The sequence below is a fragment of the Simochromis diagramma genome, unplaced genomic scaffold, assembly GCF_900408965.1.
Source record: "Simochromis diagramma unplaced genomic scaffold, fSimDia1.1 OVJJ01000438.1, whole genome shotgun sequence".
Lineage (NCBI taxonomy): Eukaryota > Metazoa > Chordata > Actinopteri > Cichliformes > Cichlidae > Simochromis > Simochromis diagramma.
The window spans coordinates 614,491-632,777 of NW_024387263.1; the positions used below are offsets into that span (position 1 = coordinate 614,491).

Consider the following 18,287-nt stretch of genomic DNA (forward strand, 5'->3'; position numbering starts at 1 on the left):
TCTCATTTAGCCCAAGCTCCAAGACACTTTTTCCTACGATAGACGTCACGAGATGCCCAACAAGTTTGCAAACAACAAGAAGACTGTTTTTGAAGACGGATATAAATATAGACACTGCAGGTAAAGGAGGGTTACTGCAGGGAACGTGACTAAGTGCTGGTATTCTACAGACAAAGACTTTTATATGATGGCCCCGTGTATGACCTGGGTCTCACAGTGTTTAAAGTTTCTTTGCTCAGTTTAAAGACATTTCAAAAGCACAACAACAAAACCAAACTTTCTATGACTTATGGAGCATAAAGTACCACAGAATCATTTATGTCCTATGAATACAAAGGCTTTACTGTACCGGTAGTCGAGCAGTCGCTCCATCAGTCGTGTGACGGAGGTAACGAAGGAGATGCCCGTCTCTCTCCACGTCTCCTGCTCGATCTTCTCCAGCAGGCTGCAAGAAGCATGCAACAAATTACACACTGGAAACAATTTAAACTGTGGGGACAAACCCACCACGTGCCTCTGGACATACTGTGTGTAAGCACATGTGAAAGTGTGGCGACAATGTTCTACTTTAAAAAGACGTCAAAAAGTTCAACAAGAGCAATAAATGAAGCCAAATCTGATGTTTCGTGTTTTAGTGTAAAGTTTTTGTCCTGTGTTGTGAGCCATGACTTCTCCATCAGGGAGTTAACAAAGGCTTCACTGAAGGGCCGACAGACTCACAACAATGTCAGGTTAGCAGATAAGAACAGTCAATGTTAGCAGCGTATATCTGCCCATGTGCAGGGAGTGTCATACCTGGGGTAAGGCCCAAACAGCTGGGTTCTAGTCCCGCAGCAGACAAAGCAAACACACAAAGAGAGTGTTAGAGCAGAAAACTGAGAGTTAATTTCTGTTATCAAAGAGAGAAAAGAGCAGCAGGGCAGAGGGATTCACTCCAGGTTAAAAACAGAAACACGAGGAAGTCAAAGTCTGCGTTCCTCACAGCAAACCGAAGAGCTCCCTGTAGTTCTCGTCTCCTTTCCCCTCCGACACCAAACTGTCCAGCTTGTCAATCAGCTCAGCCTCCACCTGCACGCACGTACACAAACGCTGACTTCCTCTGGTTTTCTATGAACGACCTGAACAGCCTCTGCACAGCTGAGCGTGTGCTCCTGTACCTGTTTGAAGTTCCCGTTCTTGCGCTGCTCCCAGTCCATCATGTCGTGGAAAATCGGGATCATGATGTTTCGCACCTCCACCTGCGGGACCAGCGTCACTCCCAGGAACGGACCAATCATCCCGGGAATGAAGTGGATCTTATTCTCACCTGAAACACGTTTCAAACATGGATCCAAAACCATTTAATCAGTCAAACTTAAGTCAGACAACAGTTTAAACCCGACGAGAGGATCGTACCCAGATTCTGCCACATGCTGAAAAGCTCGTAGGTCATCATCACTCTCATGTCACCGTATCTGCAAACAGATCAGATCTTCAGTCACTTTACTTATTGGATCAAACAGTCTCTGTATTACTGACTCTGACTCAGTAACAGCTGTTATATTTGTTTGAAGTTATAAATCTAATTTTATCGTTTAAATAAGTTTTCTTATTAGTTTTCCGATGACTCAAGCTGTTCACCTTCTGACCACATTGAAACAATTTAACAGCAAAAATACACATTTAAAAAGAAACAGAGTAAAATTTTAATCTCGACTCCCTCATTTCTTAATATGCATCAGCCTAGTTTTGCTCTAATTCTGACAATTCTTGGAAAGTGAAAATGAAAAGTGGAGGAACTTCCAGAGCCCGAGGAGACGCTGCGGCTCCTGGAAATATTTTGTGGAAAGAGCTAATGGAGAAGGGAAATAAGCTTTTCCTGGATTAAATGTTTTTCTGCAGGAATGATAAAGTAAGTTGGCATGTTTGGATGCTTCAAAGAAGAAAACTGGCTCTCTGACGTCTGTATGAATGTGTGTGTTGCCACGTACAGAATAGAAAAGATGTTTGGAGGACAGTGCAAACTCTCCAACCGAGGAAAATCTCGTCGTAGCACATCGTTCAGATTGTTGTCAGACTTCAGGCACTGTGGATTATGGTATTACCTGCTCTGCTAACATCAGGAAAGGTTTCACCATAAGATAAAAGTGATGAACTTTAACGATTTATAATCACCTTCCCTTTAAAGTCGCCTAGAACACCTGACTGTAAGCCACACTGTGGATCTAATAGAAGAACATCCACAGTGTGGTGCATTTTAATGACAATGACATCGGTGAAACAAACAGCACCGTGGGGCAGCTGTTGTTGTGATTGTGTGCTATATAAATAAAATTGAATTGAAATTAGAGGTCCTCGCTGGTTTGCTCATGATAACAAACAAGCGTCTGCTGCCACAGCTCAGCTTCATCTGATGTTTCACTTCGATCGTCCACAAAAACCCAGCAAATAACCAACTTAGTCTCCTTCAAGCCTGCATGTGCAGCTCTTACCTTTGCAGTGTGGTGTCTGTCCATGCAGCCACCCACTGATGACAGGGATCTAACCCTCACATACTCATCAATGTGAAACACAGCGATGTGGACCCAAACCAACACAGCAGGCACTACTGTTTTTTCCTTTAATCTGTCAATCTTTATGATAATGCGAACATAGCAGGATGTGTCAAGTTTACAGTTATTACAGTGAATTAAAAAAAAAGGAAAACTGGGTATTTATATTTATTTTGGTTGACTGACATAAACATAAAAACTGAATGAATGAACTGAAAGAATTTTGTTTTCTTACAAAAGCAAAAGAACATAAAAAAACAAGAAAATATCTTTTACCCTTCAGTCAAAGGTCAGATTTGTCATTACATCCTGTCTGATGGAGCAGCTGTTACTGTTTTCTTTTTTTCTTATCTGTGTTTTTCTTCTCCTTGTGTGTGTGAGCGTGTGTGTGAGAGAGAGAGAGTGTGTGTGAGAGTGTGTGTGTCCTTACTTGTCTAAGACCTTCTTCCTCTTAGCAGGACTCAAATTTTCCAACTGTAAACTGGGCTGGTTGATGTAGAGCACCGCCAGGCTGAAGTAGGAATTCCACACCTGCACACACACACACACACACACACACACACACACACACACACACAGCTAACGCCACGTTTTCTTTCTTTGCAAACGGCCCTTTGGTCGCAGCTTCCACAGTGATTCAGCCCTCACTCTCACTCTTTGCACTCGTCAGTTTTCACATAATGAAGTTATGAAGTTGACATTTTACAAAACTTCAGCCTCACGTCTGTTTCAGTAAATCAGCGGCTTCAGTTCAGTCTAACAGGGTTTCAGCTTTGTTTCATGAAACCACAAAATAGTGACGATGTAAAAGAAATAATCTGAATGATATTCATGATTTAGAAAAACAACATTAGCGTTAGTAGTGAGGAGACTCAGAGAGGGGAGGACGGCAGCTTTGTCAGACACTTTTTGTTACACGTGGTCGTTTCCACTGTTATCAGTCACTGTGGTTTGTGCGCACCTGACAGGGTGACGTTAAGTTCAAACTCAAAACTCAAATTTTATTTGTCACACACATAATCATACACAGTACGACATGTTGTGCAATGCCCGACCATTAAACTAAACTACAGAAACTGACAAGATTTATAAAATTTACAGTAAACAATTTGCAGTTAAATAAAAAAGGGTCTAACAGATGTAACAATAAATTAAGAATTTAACTAAGAAATAAAGACTAAACTGAGAGTTAAAGGTAAATGATAAAGTAGGAGTTACCTTAAAGTCAAAGTCGGCTTCTGTGAAGTTCTTGTGCAGAGCAGGAGAGAGGTACTGCACTGTGGTCAGGATGATGCTGCACAAACACACACATGCATCGCTTTGATATTTACTCCAATGATCCAGCAGCGATCGGACTCAGTCAACGCTCGTGTATTTCCAGCCTGTCTGGTAAGTTGGTGTCTTACTTGCTGGTGAGGAGTCTCATGATGTTCCAGTCTCGGGGGAAAATGCTGAGCTTCATCAGATTTCTAAACACACACATGATCTTCAGCAGAAACTCCTGAGCAGAGGGAAAGAGACGAGAGCGTGGATTAAAGATGAAACCTCTCCCTGTTGTCATGTTTCACAGTGAGTCAGGACTTCCGTACCTTCAGCTCATCTTTGCTCTGAAAGTTTTCCATCAGGTGCTGGAAGTGGATATCTGTCATCTGACGGAGAAGCGACAGGAGGCAGGACACGTACTCTCCCTGCCAACAGGAAGCGGGGCACAATCATGTAAGTGCATGGAAACACAAAGGAGTCAACAGCGAGGTGATGCACCAGGATGAGTCGGGCTCTTTCCCAAACTGACCCCTCTTTATCAGCCTCTCTGCTGGCACCACTTTATGTTTCAGTAACTTTTTCCAGCCTTCATGTAAAGATAAAACTGCAGCGCCACACGCAAGACACGAGGAAATACAAGTTCACTCCACTTTTTTCTAAAGGGCGCTAAATAATTCTCACTCACGCAAACTTCATCAAACCTCTGTGTTGATCTACTGCATTAAAATGCTGAAGTTCAGAGGATGGATTCGTGTTTGAATCTAGTTTTTATCACTACCTAATCTGGATAAAGAAAGATTGTAGTCTGTATTAAAATATGATGAGTGTGAAGTGAGACCCTGCAGGAAAGCCGGCGCCTCCATCTGAGAGGAGGAACGACGAAGGAGAACGAAGCAGCTGATCCAAAATAAAAACTCACAAAATCTTTCTGTGTGGCGTCGACACCAATAAGGCACTAAATAAACTGCATTACACCAAAGAATGACATAAACGATAAAGTTGCAAGAACGTTTTTAACATGATGAATTATAATCTCTATAAAAATTTTAAATACCTGTCTACTAAACTTTAGCTATCAATTTATCGTTGATAATGACATAAATAGAATATTAACAAAAACAGTTTGTAAACACTTCTTTGGACTCATTGCTTTATTTATTCTTGCTTCCTGGTTAAACAGCAGATGAGCAGACTGAGACTGAGCCAAAGATGAAATGAATGTAAATGAAGGTGAACAGTCAACAAAAATGCGTCAAATTTACAAAATACAAATGAACCCAGACGACTCAGATTCACACATCTGTGATTTAACTAAGATATCGTTCTGCACAGTAATACAAATAAAGATGGAAGTTCTTTAACGCATGCACAAAGAGACGTAACAGCAGGATGGGTCAGTGATGATGATGGTGGAGTAGGAGAGGGCAATATTGACAAAACCAACAGTTTTCATTTTTATTTTAACACTTTTTGCTTCTCTCAGATCTCCCGTCTCTTATTTTGTTGCCATCGTGTAACTGTACGACAGTATAAAGGGACAACAAAGCTATAATATGAACATAATATTGCCCTGCCCTACAGCGGACAGACAGTCAGACGGATGCAGGGTGGATGAGGGGCCGGGAGGTGATGTAGTAGTAGTCGTATTGTTAGTTACTAACAGCGATCTCAGCGGTGCACTGCGGACAGCGTTGACCCCTTACCGCCTCCTGCGATTGGCTCTTGCTCATGATTGACAGCAGGGTTTGCAGGAGGACGTCCAACAGGGACTCCACCATCATCTCCACCTCCTCCTGCACCGACGTGTCCTGGAAGAAGAGACGAAGGAAAGGAGACGTAAAGAAAAGGAAACCAGAGCAGAGAAATAAGGACAGCTGCTCTCTGTGTGTTTCATGTACTTTTATATAGGTTAGTATCCAATAATGAATTTTGAAGGTTTTAGGAGCTTTGCTGCAGCTGTGTCTCACACATTCCTGCTCCTGAGAGGACAAACCTGACTGAAGGCTCACTGCAACACTAAACATTCACAGTACGTAATGGAAATAAACACTGGTTTCTCACTGGTGCTCACGAATTTCAGTTTCAGTTCAGATCAGATGAAAGTGTCCAAATACTTCAGAGACTTCAGCACCAAAAGCAACGCCTCAGAAGAGAAGAGCGTCATCACTGAACTTACTGCACTCATTTCATGAGCCGTTAATGTGTTTTAACCTGACAGCGGTTTGTTTGGCCTGCAGGGGAACTTTGAACGTTTCACTACTTTAATAACAAAGTTCCTGTTAGAGTTGGCAGTTTTTGTCCTCCTGTGAAACTTTTTATCATGTAAACATTTAATAAATGAAGTGCTGGTTTTATTCTAACTTACTTGGTTACGTCTCCATTACTGCATTTGTTCTGCATTTTCTTTCTGATGATCTTTTATTAATTATACTTCAGCCACAGATGATAATTAGGAGTTAAAGTAAATCATCGTCGCAGCACAGGGACACGGCAGCGTGAGCAACTTTACCTGATAAAACTTCTGAAAGATGAACTACATTCAATATTTTCTTAAGCATCATCTTTGGTGACTGCACCCCCACGCACCCCTGCAACAGCTCAAGATATCTCCCCAGAGCCAGAGCAGTTATAAAGCACCACCTCCACCCTAACCACCACCCTTCAACATCCTGCCCTCTGGAAAAAGGTTCAGATCCATCAGGTGCAAAACAAACAGACTAAAGATCAGCTTCTTCCTGTGAGCTGTCAGAACTCTTAATGCAAACTAAGAGTGTGCACAGACGTCTCCAACACATCCCACCTCTGACGCTGCTGTTGATCAACTATGTGCAATATCTCAGTCTTTCCATGTTCTGTGCAACATTTCTTTGGCGCATGTGTAATATTTAGGTCTCAGTGGAATTATCATCTCCACCCTAAATGATCATAGCCCCTCCACCCTTATTTATGTATTATATTATATAACTGCCCTTGTATACAGCCCCACAATGTTTCTGTTTCAATGTTTCTCTGCATACAGCATGTATGTAGTTCACTCACATGTATATTGCTTTTCTCTTCCCTCGTTGCATATTGTTTTCTCTTCTTTACTTTTGCACCTTTGTGCTCCAGCTACCCAATTTCGCTGTGCAAGAAACTGCACAATGACAATAAAACTCTAAGCATTGAAGTTCTGTTTGTTCAGTTCACATGAAACAGCAAGTCTGAAGTATTTACGGTGGGCTTCCTGTTCATGTCCTAACCACAGCAGCGCCACATCAACAAAGACCACCATCACACAACTGCAGCCACAATCTGAACATCATGTTTGTCTCTGTATGATTTCTCCTTCAAATCCTTCCTTAGCCTCACGATGTTTCTTATTCAGGTCAATGAAAAGTGATCATGAAAACACACAGAAGGTGCTTATTGATTTGTTGAATATGCAGCTGTAACCATGGATTTACTTTTCTTGCAAAGGCACGGACATTTGTCCGTCTTGAAATTTGGTGGAGCAGAGGCTCATGGGAAAACAAAGGACCCATCTGGTTCACCTTCAACAAAACCAGGACTGGCCTCAGCAGGGAATGACTTCTTTCTTCTAGCTTCTGGGATAAGTTTCCTTTCAAACCCCACAATGACACTCAGATTTGAATGCAGCGGTGTTTCGAGAGTGTGTGCGTGCGCGTGCGTGTGTGTGTGTGTGTGTGTGTGTGTTACCAGCGAGCTGGTCTTGATGATAGAGAATATAGAGCTGAGTATTCCAGAGCAGATGAGAAGCTCTTTCTGTTGCCTCAAGTGCAGGTGGATGTGATGGAGGACCACAGGAAGTAGGATCCTCCGAGACTCTGAGGGAACACAAAACAGACACACAAGTTTACTTCAGTTCAGGGTTATTTGAGAAGGACCACACACACGTTACATTATGGCGGTTAGGGTGTCTGTCGAGCTTAACCCAACAACATCGCTGCTGTTCACTGGAACAGCAGCGATGCTGCTCAGAGGGAGTCGGCCTCCTGCTCCTCTGGTCTGGTTCATGTCCTGAAACAAATCCATCTGAAAACTGTGCAGCTCTTCAAGCTTTTGTAGCTACAAGTTAAAGTTTACTGTCAAGTTAGTGCCATGAAACAGATTTTAGAAACATTTAATGTCAGTGGGGAGAAAAAAAAAAAAAACAGGGATGCAATGACAGGTTAACTACACACAAACACCAGAGACAACGCCGACATAACAAAGTCACTTATTATCTGCATTTGAGCGGCTTCGTGGCCGATTACACAGCGGAAATGTTGTTTAGCAACGTTAGCAGACGTGCCGTGCGGAGGTCCTCCCCCAGGAGGGTTCGAACAAAGTTTCACCAGAAAGAATTTTGATGTGTCAGTTTGAGACTATTCAGCATCAGCTGGTGGTACTGAAACAGTCAGGCATTAATTTTGTACTTTAAAGTCAGTCTCACCTTCACATGAACACATTCAGTTCTGAGTCATATAGAGACTCTTTTGCATTTGTGTGAGTTCACGATTTAGAGCGAAACTCAAAATTGAAAATGTCAGGTTGTAACTGTCTATTCAATGTGGGGACATAACCTCTTTAGATTAGCGTTCCCTGTTCAGAGATGGTAAATGTGCAGCACGTTACTACTACTACGTTACTTTATGCTGAGAAAAATACACGTGTCTGAACCATACAGCACTTTCACAACATGTTGGTTATGTAGACGGGTGATTTTAATTTGGCCACAGGTGGATGTGAGAGTTTGTTGTCACTCTGTGTCAGCCCTGTGAATAAACTGATGGATGGACCTCTAGTTGATGATGTATTTGGGTTGCTGCATGTTTGACTCGCTTTTGTTTGTTTTTAAAGTCATTCACAACCTTTATTTTGATCTTAATAGTCCTGTGGCAAAAATCACAGCGCATTACATTAACGGATGAATGAATCCAAACATTTACCTGGGAAAGAGAAGAGCCGGCTGTCCACGGTCCGAGCTATGGACTGCAGCTTGACCACATCCATGGACTGTCCTATGTGCACGGTGGACGGCATGCTGCCCAGGGTGCCGCGCACAAACTCGGCCACCTCTTGCACCGTAAACATCTGCAGCAGCTCATCAAAGATGGCTGGGAACGAGTTCAAAAGTGCAGCCTGAGAATGAAATTAGGGACAGAAGAGATGTTAATGACAAGAGGGGAGAGGTTTATTTAGGGAGGAGGGCAGCAGGGGGTGTTAGTCAAAAAAAAAAAAAGGTTTGAGTGAACGAGAGAGAGAAGGAGTCGGTTATAAGGAACAATCCTGGTTTCAGTGACTGGAGTGTCCACAGGAGAGAGGTGCCAACCCACACGAGGAGTCATAAATCCACACAGGTCAGCAGGTAGACATCTGTTCAGATTCAGCTATTACAGTTTTTACAAAACAGCTCGTACGAAGAGGCACAGAAGTTATTCCACAGCAGAAAACAAACCAGAGCTGGAAGTGAAAGGTTTGAAAAAAGCAAGACAAAGCACACACACTAGCAAGTCAGGGGTATCAATCATTAATAACATGGTTCAAACAGAGTGAACGGGACACAAAGACGGATTTTAGCACAACAAAGAAGCTGCAGCAGACGTGGCGTTTTGGACAAACAGGTTCATTCTGGTGTGAACTGGACTCAGAGTGGCACAAAACTGAACGCTGCTGAACTCTGGATGAAAACTTCTTCTCCACTCTTTGTATTTTTACTAACAATATTTCACCTCTTCTAAAAATAAAGCTAATCTAAGCCTATGAGGTCCTGGGCAAATGCTTCAGCTTTAGTTCCACTTTTTAATGTTTTCTTTAAGAGTTCTTCTGGTGAAAATTGTAGATTTTGGAAAATGTTTAGAGGCCTCATTGAAAAATAGGAAGAAGTACATGAGATGAATTTATTTAAACGAGTTTGTTCTTATTGCGTGAATCAAGGCTGAAAAAGTCCAAATCCTGCAGTACCTGTAAAGGCCACGTGAGCCTGGATCTAAAGACAGCAGAGACACGTTTACAGCCAAGAAACATTTTTGTCTCTACAGCGAGTGAAGTGAAGAGTTATCAGGATGGATGTCATTAACAAACATGCTCTCAGTCAGAGGACGTGTGACCAGCGAGTGCAAGAGGACATCGTGTACTTGTGTGTTATATCAGCCGGGACGTGTGTGTGGACGACCACAGGTGTGTGTGTGGTTAGAGCTCTCTGAGGTGAAATGGGACTCTGGGCTTCACGGGGTTAAAGGGGTGCTGTGGGTTTCTCCCAGACGTTTACTTACTGACAGCGGAGTCGGCCGCAGAGCGTTGGCGCTCACGGCCTGAGTGCAGTTGGCCTGTCCGCTGCCAGCAACCTGTCCTGGGACAGTGGACTGCAGTTGGCCCGGGGCAGGAGCTAGTGCTAAGGGAGCGGGAAGCCCGGCGCCGGGACCTGGGACTTGATTTGGGCCCGGACAAGGCTGGGGGCCCTGTGGTATTTGGGTGTGGAGGAGACCCAGGAGGAATAACAGGGACCCAATTGAAGGAGCAAAGATTTAGGGGAAATTGAAAGAGAAGATGAGGAAAGGAAACAAGGAAAGATGCGAGGTACAAGTGGAAAAAGGAACAGAAGTGAAATAAAAGTCAGATTAAGGCAACTACAAGAAGATGGGAAGCAGCTAAACTAAAGTACATTTTATTGTTAGCTGTCTACTGTAAACTATGACGACACAACAGTTTCAACATCAAAATCACAACAATAAACGATCTTTCTCTGCTTCCTAAACAAGGAAGAAAAATGTTTTTGTTTTTGTTCCAGGTTTCCTCACCTGAGTGAAGATGAGCGTCTCGGAGTTGCGGCTGTCCAGGCTGAGCACGAAGCGGATCGACTGAAAGAGTTCTTGGACGCTGGTGCGAAACTGCTCCTCCTCCATGCCACACGTGGCCCGAGAGTAAAGGATCCGAGACTGGATGATGAACTTGAACAGATACTCCAAAGCCTGAGAGGACGTGCAAACAAAGAAAAGAGAAGCATGAAATATTCACTCGGGTTTTTTTTTGTTCTAGAAGAAACACAAACCTCAAATGTTTTAGGAGTACCGTGTTCCCTCGTTTATCACGGATGTTGATAACCTGCGAAAGGTGAAATCTGCGAAGTAGCGAACCTTTTGTTTTTTTACAACTATCATAGATGTTTTAAGGCTGTGAAACCGCCTCACTACACACTTTATACACTTTTCTCAGACAGGCATGAACATTTTCACACATTTCTCTCGTTTAAACTCTTAAAGTTCAAACCTTCGTAGAAGAATAAGTCCAGTATTATAGAAAGAAACCAAAGATCAAACCCTGTGTTCAGGTCCAGAACATCGGAAAAGAGCAGCTGCCAGAGAATTCAGCATTAATGAATCAATGGTACAGACGTCGAGGAAGCAAGAAGAATGAGTTGAGTGAAGTTTGACTTATCTGACTGCTTTGTTTCACTTAATGCTCCTTATAATCCTTTGACGTCGACACTGTTGTGTTTGTTGTCTTCTGCTAGCAAAGATTTATGTAAATTGACAAGCTGAATGCATTCTGTGCTGTACAGCAGCGGTCTCCAACCTTTTTTGCACCACGGACCGGTTTATGCCCGACATTATTTTCATGGACCGGTCTTTAACGTGTCGCGGATAAATACAACAAAATAAAACTAGTAACCGTACCGGAAAAAAGAAGATTTATTCATAACACACGTGAAAGACCCAGGGAAAACCGAGGTAACGATAAAACGATAAACAAAATAACGCTGAAAACCGTATATAAAACCCTGAAAACACACATTTCACACCTGAGCCTCAACTCTCGCGGCCCGGTACCAAACGACTCACGGACCGGTCCGAGGCCCGGGGGTTGGGGACCGCTGCTGTACAGGAGACACGGCACGAGATTGATTGAAAATGGTCTATAGCCAATCAGGACGCAGAACACAATGCGCTGTAAAAAAAAAAAAAAAAAGAAAAAAAACGTGAAAATTGTACTAAAAAAATCGGCGAAACATCGAGGCTACGAAAAGTGAACCGCGATGTAGCGAGGGAGCCCTGTACACTTTTTTAAAGGATGGGTAATTTAAGTTAAATGAGATATTCCCACTTTAAGCTTTAGTTTCTCTTAGTCCGAGCATCAGATTACTTATTGTGTTTTAAATGAACAGGAACTCTGCTCTCAGAGTTCAGAACAGAGACTAAAACACAAACTTTGACTCACAATCATGTAGCTTATCCAGGTTTTAATAACATGAACGCCAACGATGCTTTTAGTGACAAATATGACCAAACTGACAAAGACTTAAAAAGACTTCCTGTAGATTTTATTTAACGACATTATTTTCAGTTAGTTTGTTTTTCTAGTTTCCTTTTTTTTTTTATTGCTTCACAACCAGTTTTAGTTTTTAGTCTAGTTCAGTGTAATAATCTCGTTTTTATACTTCCACATTAGCCATTAGCTTCTGTGCATTTAAATGCACAGAAGACATAAAACTGTCTGTAAACTCATCACTCTGTCACGTGGTTGTGGGGGAACTTCGGCCGCTCATTTAGCTCGTGCTCTTGTTCTCGTGGGTTTGCAAGACTCATTGATGCAAAGCTCCACCTCTGTCTGAGCTGTTTGTGCTGATATCCTGTGTTGGTTTTACCCAAACATGGTGCAGTGTAATACAAAGACTTCAGTTCACAAATCTTTGTGGTTTGTTCAGATGCAAATCAGAGAAGAGATTTTCTCCTGGCAAACCTTCTGACTGTGCTGTCATGAACTTTAAAATTTAACATGCTAACCGAGGCTTTCGAGTCTGAGACGGAGCTTTTTGGTGTTTTGCAAACCCTCTGAGGATTGCATGGGTTGAACATGATGACAGTCAAACATGCACATTTGCAGCTGGCAGTAAGGTTGCACGTAAGTTTTTTACAGGACTGCGTGTCCACATTAACCAATGACGGTGTGTCAAAAGGAAGTCTGAGTTACAAACTGTAAAATCCCCACTGAGACTGGTTTGGTGAAACGTGTGGTTATCAGGATGTGAGATCAAATTCTGAAGCCTCTTCTTGAATATTCTTGTTACTATTTTAATGACTGCTTACTCAAAATGTTTGCTTTAAGTCTAGTTTTGTTTTCTTTTTTTTCTTTTCTTTTTGCAAAACCTACCAGCTACAGATAATTAAAAGTGTTCTTTTCATCTGGAGTTTACGCCTTTATCACATCTGCAGGAGACAAGATCCATTTTGTATCTGGACAGAGATCCCAGGATGCACCAGGACAGAAACATCTGCAGCATCTGGGCTGCTCCTTGTTTACAGCAATGGTTAAGAAAGTTAGTGGAAGAATAAAGCAGACAGAAACAGGCTAAAACTCCTTGGACGCAGTTTATAAAAGATAAATCTGGAGACTGCAGCATGTGTCAAAGCTGCCCTCAATAATTCACGCCGTCCACTTTTTACATGACAGTGTGACCCATTTGGGATGGATGCTTGAGTCGGATAAATATTTTAACGTGCTGAGCAGCGTTTGTCTACTAAATGTGGTACGTTCTGCACATCTGCCCGGGACGGTGCATCTATTCCCAGCTCTGCTACGTCACTGATGTAGTCCTGAATGCATGCAGTCATATTTTACCTGAAGAACGTCCAGTGGGAGGAATTAAAAAGTTGAAAAGGTGTTTTTTTGTTTAAAAAGGGCTTTATGGCAAAGACTGTTATATAAAACTCAGTGAAGAGATGAAAAATGCCAACAGCCCTTCATGTGTTTGATTATTCCGAGTCCAGTGTTCAGGTCAGTGCTCCACCCAGGTGGCACTGAGCTCTTACCCTCATGGCTTCCTGTATGTGGTCCTGCCTCACCACCTCAGCAGAGCGATCCATGTACCACTTCAGACAGCGGATCAGCTCCCTGAAACACATTTAAAAAGCCACACAGGGTTGATTCTCAGCACTGGAAGGAGTGCAAACGTAGCATTACTTTAATAAAGGACCCGTTCAGCCCAGGATGGCTCTGTGTGGAGTTAAACTACTAGATTTTTAAATAAATGCTTCGATTTTCCTTTTGTTGTGATAGTCGCAGCACTCTGCAGGACCAAACATGTACGGAAATACATCACAAAGACCTGAAAAACTAAAATTTGTGTAGTTATAATAACTATATGTGTCTTTTTTTATTTTCTGCCAGTCGACCCGAGATCGAGATCTTTGTTTCACCATCTATAAAATATTTAGTCAGTGCAAAACTAATTTTCAGACTCTTACTCAAAGCAAAACTTCTCATGTAATATATCTGGATGAGGTCAAAGTTAAATGAGCATGAAAAGCATGCAATCCTACGCCAGTTTTCCATACTGTATTTATCTCTGATGCCCCTGAGCCACCGTGGTGAAATAAATCCAGGAGAAGTCAAACTGCAATAAAGGCAAACGACGTGTACACAAATATACAATCACACTTTAATCAGTCAGGCTGTTAGTTAGAGAACAACACTCACTTGTAAGCTAACGCTCCAGCAAAGTGCTTCTGGATGTAAGTGTCCATCACCGGCCTGAAGTGGTAGTATTTACTGTCCCTGAGCAGGTTTATAATGAACACCTGTGAGACAGAGACTGTGATCAGTGAGCGTGATGCTTGAGTGACGCTTAAATGCACAGAAAATGAATCATCACAGTGAAAAAAAAAAAAAAGTACGGCCTCTTTCAAAGCGAAGGGTTTAGCTATAAAGAGATTTAAAGAAAAAATAGTGCTACTAGCCCTCATGTTAAGAGCAGGTAAATAGAAGCTCAGAGGAACCTGAACACATAGCATTTTATACCATGTCATTACTTATCAAACACAAACTGAGCCACAGTGCAGAGGCAGTGTGTGAAAGTCCAGTCTGCTGCTGTGCTTGGGATCATTGTCCTGCTGAAGCTTCTGATTGGACAGAGCTTTTCATATGTTGTTGTTCAGCTTGTATTTACAGATGTGCAGGCACCAGGTTATTGTTTATATTTTAGTGCTTTCTTTGTGATCATGTGATCATGACCCCACAGTATTTTATTTTCCTGTTACAGCGTAGTCTTCCTTTCATCACCCACCCACGTTTTCCACATTTAACTGTAACTCTTATTCCTGTTGCACAGTCATACTGAAATTAGAGTAGAAAAATCTTTCAGCTTTCAGAGTTTAGGGTGTGTCAGAGCTCCTGTTTCCAGTAACTCAGAGGATGACATCAGTGGGACTGAAACTGACAGTTAGCCTCATCTGTATTAGATTGTTTCTTCTGCAAGTCTCTAAATCTTCATTATTAAATTTAATGAAACTCATTATTTGTCACTTTTGTTTGTTTACTTTATTTTCTTCTTCGTGCACTGCCACGCCAGAATCTCAGGTTAAACCTCACAAAATTTCAACAACCACCAAACAGCTAAAACAGTAAATGAGAGCAGGAACACAGATTCTGCACAAAGATGTAAACACAAAGCGCCGACCCGCGAGATGTTGCCTTTCTCACCCGACGGCACGGGCACGCTCGGGGCTGAAAGCCGACAGCTCGCTGATTCTGATGTTTCGGCGGGTCGAGCTTTGTGTTCACGTCTTTGTGCAGATTCTGAAGCTGCAGGTTTGATCTCTCTCCAAACAATATTGACTGAACCAGCAGCCAAAGAAGATCCAAACTACGCTTCACATAAACATCGTCATGAACTCACTCTGACTTTTGCTGTTTTGCTTCCACCAGGATAAAATCATACTTCATGCACAGCTCTCTCTCTCTCTCTCTCTCTCTCTCTCTGTACTTCAACAATAGTTTCCCGTCTAAAAATCTGTTTTCTGCATTATTCACTTGCTTGTTAGGCACAAGTCTACCGTTATTTACAGGCTGTTCCACTCACCAATGACTGAAAAACCAGCGGCCCATATTTGTCTGTGTTGTCATCCAAGATGGAGAACAAGGTGTCCAGAATGTCCTGAAGAAACTGAGACACACACACACACATTTTCATGGTATCCTCCCAGTTGCTGGTTGTCTACAAGCTAATGTTAATGGGACCACAGGAGTATTACAACACCTGTAGAGCTCTTTTAACACATGCTTTAAAAAAAATCACCTCAAACCACCTCAGAGATCACCAACAAACACGTCCTGCCCAGCAACATGGGAAATGTCTTACACAGCAAATCTGGCACAGCTACAGAATCTTATGATGCCGCTTCATCCTGACTGTAGTCTCAGGATTTTAGATACAGGTGTTTACACATATGAAACAGAACAATCTCCCCACCTGTTCGACTTCAAACCTCACCTTGACGATCTCTTCTCCGCTGACATGCCGAAGCCGTCCAAGGATGTCCATGACCCGGTCGGGATGGGCCTTCCACTTCAGCAGGGCCAAGAGGTCCACTGGAAGACAACAGGAATGTCAAACACCAGGAAAAATGGAAAAAGGCTCATATTCAGACTTCAGCCTGTGAGCCGCAAAACAGCCGTTTAATATGTACAACGGAGTAAAAACTGTCATAAATGAGGAAGCCACTGTTAGCGCAGCACAACGACTGAAAGCAGGTGTCTGTATGCCAGAACCATAACAGATGGTGACAGTTTTTCCTCACTTTAATGCTGTCACCTCAAGCTGCTTTATGTCAGGTTACGACTACAATATCAGAAAGAAACGCCAACAATCATACGAGCCCGTATATGCAAACACTTGGTGACAGTGGAATTAAAAACAGTCTGAAATTCTCACGTGTAATCGTGCATATTTAAGCACATTATCCACGAGCGGCTCAAACGCCGGCTGCAGATCAGCTGCGTACCGTTCTGGGTGAGCTTGGTGGAGGAGAGCTGTGTGGAAATCCAGAAGGTCTCTTTCATGCTGCGCTGGAAAATGAGGCTGGAGGGGATGTTGGGACAGCTGTTGAAGTCCTCCTTACAGCAGGGCAGCCCCAGGTAGAGGGCGTGGTTACTGAAGGTCGTGTTTTCATCACACTGAGGACACGAGACACCGAGGAGGAGGAAAATAAGGAAGGAAAAAGTGATTCAAACAGATCTGTGCACCTCATTGACAAAGTGTAGCTGCAAAACTGAGTCAAAAGCTGCAAACATGAAGCTTGTGTGTGTGAGGTAAGACTTTAGTCTGTGGTGTGAACACTGTACAGCAGGAGTGTCCAACTCCAGGCCTCGAGGGCCGGCAGGTTTTAGATGTGTCCTTGATCCAGCACAGCTGATTTAAATGGTTAAATTACCTCTTCAACATGTCCTGAAGTTCTCCAGAGGCCTGTTAATGAACTAATCGTCTGATTCAGGTGTGTTGACCCAGGGTGAGATCTAAAACCTGCAGGACACGGCCCTCGAGGCCTGGAGTTGGACCTGCTGTACAGTTTTGGTGAGCAACAGTAAAGGTGTTGTGGATATCATGTACAAAGTGTACACGACATTTAAAGTGAACTTTATAGTTAGACTGTGAGATTACTGAAGTACAGTTCACATATATACTAAGTAAATATTGTCATTTCTGCTGTAATCATCAGCCAACAGAAAGACTCCTTTGCAGAATAAATGAGTAACGTGTGATGAAGGCTGATGAGTAGCAGCCAGGAAACAGAAAAGCTCTAGTGTAGCTGACCTTGTAGACATACAGCTCGTGGCTCTCATCAGAGAGAGTAGTTCCATCCTCTCTCATTAGAGGCGTGAAGGCAAAACCAAACAGCTTTTTCTCTCCTTTGTCCTTTGCTGCAGAGAAAATGACGAAGAAGGAACATGTGAGAGGAGAAACGCACCGAGTGTTCGGTCAAAAAGCACCGAGGTTAAATGTCTCTCAGATTATTAGAGATGTATTCAGAAAACCAGTTCATTACTTCACTATTGTAGACAAAGTGATACAGCCTGCATATAAGTAGGTCAAAGAGTAACTTGGTTATGCTTTTTTTATATTTAGATATATTTTCTATAAATGTCACCACCTGCTTGAAGCAGCACCTAATCAGTCTGGGAGGATTATAGTGAGCAGCCAGCTGCTGCATCTGCATGCCAAGAAATGCAGATGCATCTGTCATCTTATTACACTGCACCTGTCACGGTTCTGGGTTTTATTTTTACAATAAGCTTCCTTCGCACCTCCACGAGTGCCTGTGCTTGGATCCTCATTTATTTTCTCCACACGGATCATCCGATTAGCCGTGACAGCCCCAGTATTAACACAAGTAACACACTCACTGGAGCAGTGTCTGAACTCGAAGCGCAGGTGGGACCCTCTGAAACGGTCGATGGGAATCGGCAGTTTGATCACCTCGCTCCATCGCGGGCTGTTGTTATGGTAGAGCACAAAGGAGCGGTGCTCTGGCACGTTGGGCTCGCCTGAACCCAGACTGATGCAGTCCTACGGAGCATGTGCAGAAACAGACAAACAACGAGATCAGTGACACTGCAGTTACAGAAATATGTACCAAGAGAAGAAGAAGAGTTAGCCAGTGAGAAAAAAGCAAAAAATACCTTAATCCACTCAAATACAGAAAGTATGTGTGGATAAAACTCACACACAATCCTTTA

At 42.8% G+C, this 18,287-nt stretch overlaps 1 protein-coding gene across 8 annotated transcripts in view; it reads right to left on the reverse strand.

Annotated features, from left to right (window-relative positions):
- The window catches only part of LOC120715363 (dedicator of cytokinesis protein 3), a 249,886-nt gene that overhangs the window by 18,568 nt on the left and 213,031 nt on the right, over positions 1 to 18,287 (reverse strand). For 6 of the 8 annotated variants that reach the window (XM_040002305.1, XM_040002306.1, XM_040002310.1 and 3 more), the window contains 20 exons: positions 17,955 to 18,117; positions 17,365 to 17,471; positions 16,556 to 16,727; positions 16,045 to 16,142; positions 15,634 to 15,717; positions 14,253 to 14,353; positions 13,586 to 13,667; positions 10,577 to 10,747; positions 8,726 to 8,918; positions 7,494 to 7,621; positions 5,456 to 5,602; positions 4,121 to 4,219; positions 3,938 to 4,032; positions 3,750 to 3,825; positions 2,962 to 3,062; positions 1,396 to 1,454; positions 1,158 to 1,306; positions 983 to 1,068; positions 796 to 822; positions 350 to 445 (listed from right to left, as the gene is read on the reverse strand). In XM_040002305.1, the coding sequence (XP_039858239.1) occupies positions 350 to 445; positions 796 to 822; positions 983 to 1,068; positions 1,158 to 1,306; positions 1,396 to 1,454; positions 2,962 to 3,062; positions 3,750 to 3,825; positions 3,938 to 4,032; positions 4,121 to 4,219; positions 5,456 to 5,602; positions 7,494 to 7,621; positions 8,726 to 8,918; positions 10,577 to 10,747; positions 13,586 to 13,667; positions 14,253 to 14,353; positions 15,634 to 15,717; positions 16,045 to 16,142; positions 16,556 to 16,727; positions 17,365 to 17,471; positions 17,955 to 18,117 (2,234 nt within the window). The remainder of the gene's footprint in view (positions 1 to 349; positions 446 to 795; positions 823 to 982; positions 1,069 to 1,157; positions 1,307 to 1,395; positions 1,455 to 2,961; positions 3,063 to 3,749; positions 3,826 to 3,937; positions 4,033 to 4,120; positions 4,220 to 5,455; positions 5,603 to 7,493; positions 7,622 to 8,725; positions 8,919 to 10,576; positions 10,748 to 13,585; positions 13,668 to 14,252; positions 14,354 to 15,633; positions 15,718 to 16,044; positions 16,143 to 16,555; positions 16,728 to 17,364; positions 17,472 to 17,954; positions 18,118 to 18,287) is intronic. The other 2 variants (XM_040002309.1, XM_040002307.1) reach the window with 2 other exon arrangements.